Genomic DNA, 7,605 nt, shown 5'->3' on the forward strand with positions numbered 1-7,605 from the left:
TTTATGTAGCAAATTTCACAACAACACATTCAGTACATGTCAAGAAATTGAACTCAAAACCAACTAGAACTACTGCCTCGCAATTGTATGCCTCTGCATACCGGTCATGGTGCAGTCTACATCCATATTTGTCCTAAACGTCGGTCCAAAAACATAATTTTATTGGACCTTTGTGTGAAAATGTCACAAGCATATGAAATTCTTGCGTTATGGCACAATACATGTTTTGTGAGGTGACAGTGTCCATTGAACACCAAATTCGAATCGAAGTGGACGTCCATGCCAAATTTGAAGAAATACACTCAAGGCGTTCCTGAGATATCACGTTCACGAGAATGGACCGGACAGACGGAGAGACAACCCGAAAACAGAATGTCGCCAGCACGGAGGCATAAAAATGTCAACCTCATGGTGGTGCTAGATGAAAAGTCACAGGATCACCGAAGTCATTCCGATTCATCCTATAGAGAGCATCAATGTCTGTACTAAATATCATAGCAATTCATCCCATATTTGATGATGGATGGATGGTATCTACATATCCGCTTTCGATGAGTTCTGAGCACATATTGGGTTTTCTTGTCTTCTGAAGGGCACCGTCTGTGTAATGGTTTTCCTTCTCGCTACTGGAAGTGTCAACTGACGCATGTTGTGTCTGCAGGATGACCATGTTGTCACTGTCCACCTCCTTCACCCTGCTGTAGTCCTCTAGTATGTTCTCTTGTATCTGAACATCAATGTAGCCAGAGCTCTCAAATGGGACGTTTTCTTCCTTGTAGATGAGAATATTGTCACCATTCACCACTTTCACTCTGCTGTAGTTCACCTGTTTCACATCCACCACCTGTATGTTTTCCACATGTCTCTGAATATCCACATAACCGCTGTTTGTGAAGGGTTTGATGGTGTTATCACCTTCAAAGCTATCCATTTCATTATTTCTTTTCTCAGCCTTTTCCCAGTTATTTTGGCATGGTGTCGTCTCCTCATAATAGATTTTTTCCAAGTCTAATTTGAAGCCAGCGGGAATAATGAAGCTTTTCTTCCTTTTTTGAGATTTGGAGGGAAGCCCATCTTCATTTTCAGTCACAATTAGGTACTCCTCCATTTGGTCCTTCCAGGCCCCGATAGGAGGAAAGCTCTGGTTGACCATCAGGGCATTGTCGACGTCTTCAGATCCCCCACTCTGGAAGTTAGAGTTAATCAATGAAATTATGACCTGACCACTATCAAGTCCAAAGCAACTTTTTGGATATGTTGGAGAAAACACAGCAGATTCAGCGTTACCTGGAGAAGTTGACCATCAACACCTCTTATCTTTGGACCAGGAACAGGGGGCAGAACACACTGCTTCACACTGGAGATCAAAAGAAAGTAAATCATGAGTCAAACTATCCTCATCATCTTGACTTTAAATAAGGAGTTATGTATATTTTTTGCGGGATATACATACGATTTCCTCTTCATTACCAAGATACACACTGCTGTTATAAATGGAATTGCAGAGAGGATAGAAACCATTATCCAAAATGGTTTCTCATTCTGATGATCTAAATATAAAAAGCATTTTCAGTGATTATTAGTACTCGTCATAAAGCCAAAGATCTTCTGCAACAAGCTTCTGAGACTTACTGTGAGGGATTTTCACACAGGTAGAGTTGCTCCACTCACTCCAGGAGCCGTGGTCTAGTCTGCAGCGCACCTGAACCGTGTACACCACCCCAGGACTGATGCCGTACAGGCTGAAATGAGTTTGTGTACCTGACGTGTACTCCTAGAGAAAAAAACAAAACACATGTTGACCTCTTACCCAGATTAGGATCACATTTGGGTCAAACAGTAGTTGCAAATACATTTCTTTTACCTGAATTACGGTACACTGATTTAGTGATATCTGATTTTTTTTACTGACCTGATCATTTTAATAAGGGCTATTTAAGTGTTCATACTGAGAATTTGATTCACCTAAAAATCTATTCCACTATCTAGGCCACTATATAATATATAATAATAAATAATAATAATTGAGAAAAACACAGTGTGACAAAGTGGGTGAGAACACACCATTTGTCCCCATATTGCATTCATCTATAAATCTAACCATGCTTGTCAATTGTTTGTTTATCATACCCACCATGTGTTCCAGAGGCTAAAGGGGAAGTCACCCAACCATTGCCTCTATTTATACACTGGATGATGTCATCCGTGATGTCATTGGGTCAGACCAAGTATGGGGGGGGGGGGTAGAATATGTGTAGGTAATTGGTGTCACCTGCACTGAATTAGATCCTGCTGATAGGAGGCTCTATATAAAGGAGATGACTTTGACTGAACGGGGGAAAAGAGAAGATCAGTGTGTAGCTGTGTGCACGTGATTATGTTAGTTTATGATGAGTTGAGTTTATTCAGTTCTGCCAAGTTAACCGTTTGTGTTGTTTGATATATGTTTGGTTACACGTGTAGCAGGGCACTTTTTGTAAATAAAACACTTTTTGTTATTGGAACAAAGTCTCTCGTGTCTGCCTCCTACCACTTCAGAAGCCACTCCGGTCAGGCTTCACCACACACAGTTAACTCATTTCATAAATCATTTCATCGACGAATAGTTTCAGCTCTAAAACACACCTAAAACAGGTTTAGTAGAGACTGTAAACACGTTGCAATCCTGTATTTTACATTTCTATTTTATTTTATTTCTATATTATTTATGTGCAAACTATTTTATAGGAATACAACATTTCAAACTCACCGTCCACTTGTTGCTGTTGTCTTGTCGGACTCTTAGTTCATATTTCAAGGTGACCCAGCCGGATTTGGTGTCGGTGTTAGAGGGAGGCTCCCATCTGACGTGAAGGTATGGACTGGCTTCTCTCTCCTCCACCAGCAGCGTCACATTCTCAAGAGCATCGGGCTTCACTGTCGAGACAGAACAAGACATTTAGTCCAGAACCATGCTAACATCAGCATGCTAATATGCTCACATTGACAATGCTTACATGTTGATGTTTAACAGGTATAATGTTGTTCATTTTCACCATATTTGTTTAGTTTGCTAACATTTTTAAATAGCACTAAAATCAAAGTATTGCTGAGGCTGATGGTAATGTCATTAGTTTGATATCTGGCTCTCATAAACCAAAGTATTGGACAAATTAAAACTTTGTCCTGATGATGGCAACAGCCGAAAAGTCGGGAATCCCCAAAGTGATTACAATTCTTCCTGAAACGGACACAAATGTCCGGACCAAATTTCATAGCATAACCAAACAAAAGCTGTGAAACTTGATCCGAGACTGTACACAAGTTTTACACAGGCCACAAACCAGTTCCGCCTCATTCTGTTCAGGTTTCAATTTATACTTCGTGTCCGCCACTCGGTACTTTAGAAGGCTCTAGAAGGCTGCACAGCCAATACAACTGTGGCAATCATCAGCTGAATCAATACAGATAACTGTCTGCTGTGTGCCGTCTTCTACTCTAATTAATACACATATTGACGGGTTGTCAATAGTTCAAAGTGCATCAGTCCTAATGTGACACAAAAACACTGTTGAGCTAAACAGATTAAGTTATATGTTATTATTAGTCGCAATTTGTTTTGTTTTAAATTCTGAATTAATGAGTCATTTTGAGTCATTTGATCAGTGTTCAAAAATCCTAGCTATATTCAATGTGGTTCAATGTTGTAAAACAATGATCCATGATAAAGTCAAAGGGAGGTCACTACTTGTTTAGACATTGTACATTAAGTAGTATAGTACATAGCTAAACCCACAGGGATTATATTCTACATTTTCCTCCAAAACCCAGAAAACAACAAACAACAAAATCTACCAATTTCCATCACGTCCATCTTAAAGGGCTCTGAAGTGGCATTCCCGAGTGCATTGGAGGCCATCACCGTCAGGTAGTAGTCGACCCAGATGGAGGTGTGTTCCTTATCAAAGAAACAGGAGTTCCTCCCTGCCGACCGATAGTCCGGACACTCGTACGTTCCCTCTAACCTGTGCGAAGACAAAACAAGACCTTTACTGACCAGCAAACACTGCTCAGGGCATTTTGCTTACATGCATATTATACGACAAAGTCAGCATTGTAAAACTGTGCTGTGGGCAGTAAACACATGTTGACATTCAGTAAACAAGCACAGGGCTGGACTGACAATGAGAAAAGAGTCAGGTGTGTGTGATGTCCACGTAGTTTCCTCACTGACCACTGCAACACGATAACAAATGTCATAATGACCAAACTTTACATTTAATGTATTATAGCTCTGTGAGGTCATACTTAGGCACAGATGAATATTGACAGCAGCTTGCTAGCATGCTCACAATTAAAACGCTAACATGCTGATGATCAGCATTAAACAGAGCTGAGGCTGATGGGAATGTCATAATGGGCATAAACAAAAGAGTTAGTAAAAATCAATGGTCAGGTCAGGGGATCACCAGCCAGGATTCATCCTCTGGGGACCTTGACTGTGCGTACAATGTGGATGGCAATCCATCCAGTTGGAGGAACCAACTGACGCTGCCGATCCTTGAAACTATTGGTGATAAATTTAGTTATGGGATTTTTTTTTCCCCAGGCCACTGCCAGTAAAGGTCACACAGGTGAAGCGTTTGAAGTCTGCAGGTTTTCTTACACAGAAACAAAGATTTGCGCTTAGATTTCAAGACAAGAGAGCCGGTATTTTTCCACTCACCCGCATACAATATTACATGACTGATAACTCAGCAACAGAAGCTTTACCTTTACTTTCTCTCAGTGTTGGTGATAAACTGAGACTTAATGGGGCATCTGGTGGCCGAGAGGTTAAGACAAAACACTGTGACTGAAAGCCTGGTTCTAGTTTTTGTTGTGTGTCATTGCCCTCTTTCTCACTCTCACTCACCCTTCCCGCATCTCTACTGTGACCTGTTGAATAAAAGCAAAAAAAGGAAATTCCCCAAATGGAAAATTAAATTCAAAACACCTTTCTCTCTCGTAGTACAGATGGTGGGAGGTGGGCAGCCCTCCATCAGAGCCCGGCTCCCACCAGCAGGTAAACGTCTCCTTCTCGGGGGACCTGCAGCCGAGCAGCACTGGTTTCCCTGGTGGGGACATGCCTGGCAACACATGTGACGAACAAATATTAGCTGCTAATCCCCAATTTAGCACTAATATTATAATAAAAAAGAGAAACGTTGGCAGGATTTGAACAACAACAACAAGTTGAACCTTAACTTTGATGGTAGCTACACTAGATAGATTGTTTTGTTTTTAACTGCCCTGGTTTTGAAGTATGTGTATCTGAGAAGTATTCATCCACCACAGTTCAAAAAGGTTGATATTTTTAAATAAAAAACATTTTCTTTGAGCAGTGATGAAAATGTAATTATTCAGTGCTGTGAACACGAAAGACATCTCAAAGGCAGATCTCCAAACCAAGACATATAAAACCAAAACTACCTGCAATTCTAGGTTTATTAGACATGTTGTTATAAGCCAAAGACAATGCCATTCAAGCCTTTCAACTTACTGTTGGACTCTACAGCTGCAGACAGCAGCAAGAGCAGCAAGAGCAAAGCCACCCCAAGATCTCTCCTCATCCTGGGACCAACTGTCTGTCACACTGTGTGGCGTGTCATCCCCAGCTTGTGGTTAATGAGGTAATAGAAACCGCGTGTCTTTGTTTTTACCTAAAACAAGGAGATATGAAGGGAAAACAGAGAGCACGAACCAATACATGTTGTAGCTGACAACTACGGTCATTACATGATAATGTAATAATGTAACTATAAAGAATATGTAAAATGTAAAAACAAACCTTGTATCTTCAGTTCAGGGATAAATACTTCATCTCCCTCACTAGTGTTGCTCTCTGAAATCACCCAAATAAACTTTAGGTCAATGTTATGTACTTCCGTATCCCAAGGAGCTCATGTTAATTCAGATCCACTGACTCTGATAACGATCAAACACTTACACACAAGGCACAGACTTATGAAACACCGGCACACGTGACACACTCAGCTATGAGACGCTTATTTCCCTCAATGTCTTGTGACTATGAAATTCACTTAAGGTTGAGTGATTGGCTCTGCAGATTTATGCTCCCTGATTCAAACTCTCTGATTTTTTGAGCAACGTTGACCTGAAATACAATTAGTCACCTGAGGAGGTTTTGGAAACCCTTCTCCAGCCTGGAATTTACAGGATGCCACAGAGAGGGTTACGGCTTTTCACCGTTTTTCCTCCTTGTTTTTGTGCAGTATTCTCAGTGACAAATAGCTCAGTTTCATACTGCGACACCATTTAAAGACAAATTGTAACATGGTCGCTTGAGCAAGGCGGGATAGATGAGGCTTATTTCTCAATTCTGACAGGCGAAAAGCAGAACTTGAGGCTAAAAATAATACCCAAAGCTCAATATTCAGCTTTACACTCAGCGTAAGCGGTGTCTGGGCTACTATTTCATATTTACTATACTATTATTTAACATTATATTTGCAGATAACTTGCAGCCATTCTTACAATTAACTATTCACACATCACAAAAACTAGAGTTGAATTATCTTTCATTTCAGGCAATACAATACAATATCTTAGGGAACAAGCTAAATGGCAAATCCTACATTATTATGATCTGTACCAAAAACAGGAAAAATACACCGGTTTATTATAAGACACATCTCTTAAATCCAATCTCTTAAAAACTGCTGACTACAGGTTCGTTTTAAGCTGTGTTTATTCAAGATTTTTCTATTATGTTGTACAAAATAATAAATAAAGTGACACTACAATCCAATATTTCACCATATATGGCCTCAGAAAATGTTCCAACACACACCATTAAATATAAATTGAGCATTACACACACAGTAACTCAAGGGCAGTAAGCCTAATGCATATATCATTACAAGTTTTTGCATTTCAGTGTTCATGTTGTGTGTGGTCCTTGTAGAGCTAATTCTGAGCATACTCACAATATAACTAATTAAATAAATTACCGTTACAAATTGCTAAACATAAATAAAGATAATTACAGCTCTGGTGTTCACTCACCTACCTAGGACGGGTGTCGACTCTCACTACATTTATCCTCAGAGAGTAGGTCAGGACTATGAAGTCCTCTTCGTTCATGACCACAGGTGTGTCCGACGCGATGTGACGTGACCTGAGGAAGAGAGACGTCCTCTGAGTTACGACGGGGAGGGCTTCGTGTCGTCACGATTTGCCCACTTGAGTACAGCCAAAGATCACAGCCGCATCGAGATGTCACACTTTTGACATTACAAACCATCTTACTTACAGAAATGCAGAGTTTTCTTGTTCGCGATGCTTTTAAAAAAAAAACTTGAATTGGCAGTCCTTTTAACCATCGAGCTTTTATTTGTTTTACCAACGTGCTGTCGTTTTGTGAAGAATAAGTTTATCTTATGTTTTCTTTTGTTTGTCTTCCTTTAACTAAAATAATATTAGACTAGCGAACTCTCTCTGTATTTTTAAAGGAAATGAAAGACCTAACCTATTTTTTTTTATCTGGCTTTAAATTTGGAGTAATGCTATACCCTTCGTTTTTAAGATTTCATATTTTTTAACATTTTTTTTGTTGCATTATTC

At 39.9% G+C, this 7,605-nt stretch overlaps 1 protein-coding gene across 1 annotated transcript; it reads right to left on the reverse strand.

Moving 5' to 3' along the window:
* Nucleotides 1–502: 502 nt before the first annotated feature.
* Nucleotides 503–5,648, reverse strand: prlrb (prolactin receptor b; the record flags this gene model as incomplete). Its single annotated transcript, XM_079160785.1, has 7 exons — nucleotides 5,522–5,648; nucleotides 4,976–5,108; nucleotides 3,835–4,004; nucleotides 2,750–2,916; nucleotides 1,587–1,774; nucleotides 1,288–1,357; nucleotides 503–1,186 (listed from the first exon to the last, which is right to left on the reverse strand). Exons 1-7 carry the CDS (start codon nucleotides 5,589–5,591, stop codon nucleotides 503–505), a joined length of 1,482 nt encoding a protein of 493 aa, XP_079016911.1. The 5' UTR covers nucleotides 5,592–5,648.
* Nucleotides 5,649–7,605: the final 1,957 nt, after the last annotated feature.

Source organism: Pholis gunnellus, assembly GCF_910591455.1.
Source record: "Pholis gunnellus genome assembly, chromosome: 6".
NCBI lineage: Eukaryota > Metazoa > Chordata > Actinopteri > Perciformes > Pholidae > Pholis > Pholis gunnellus.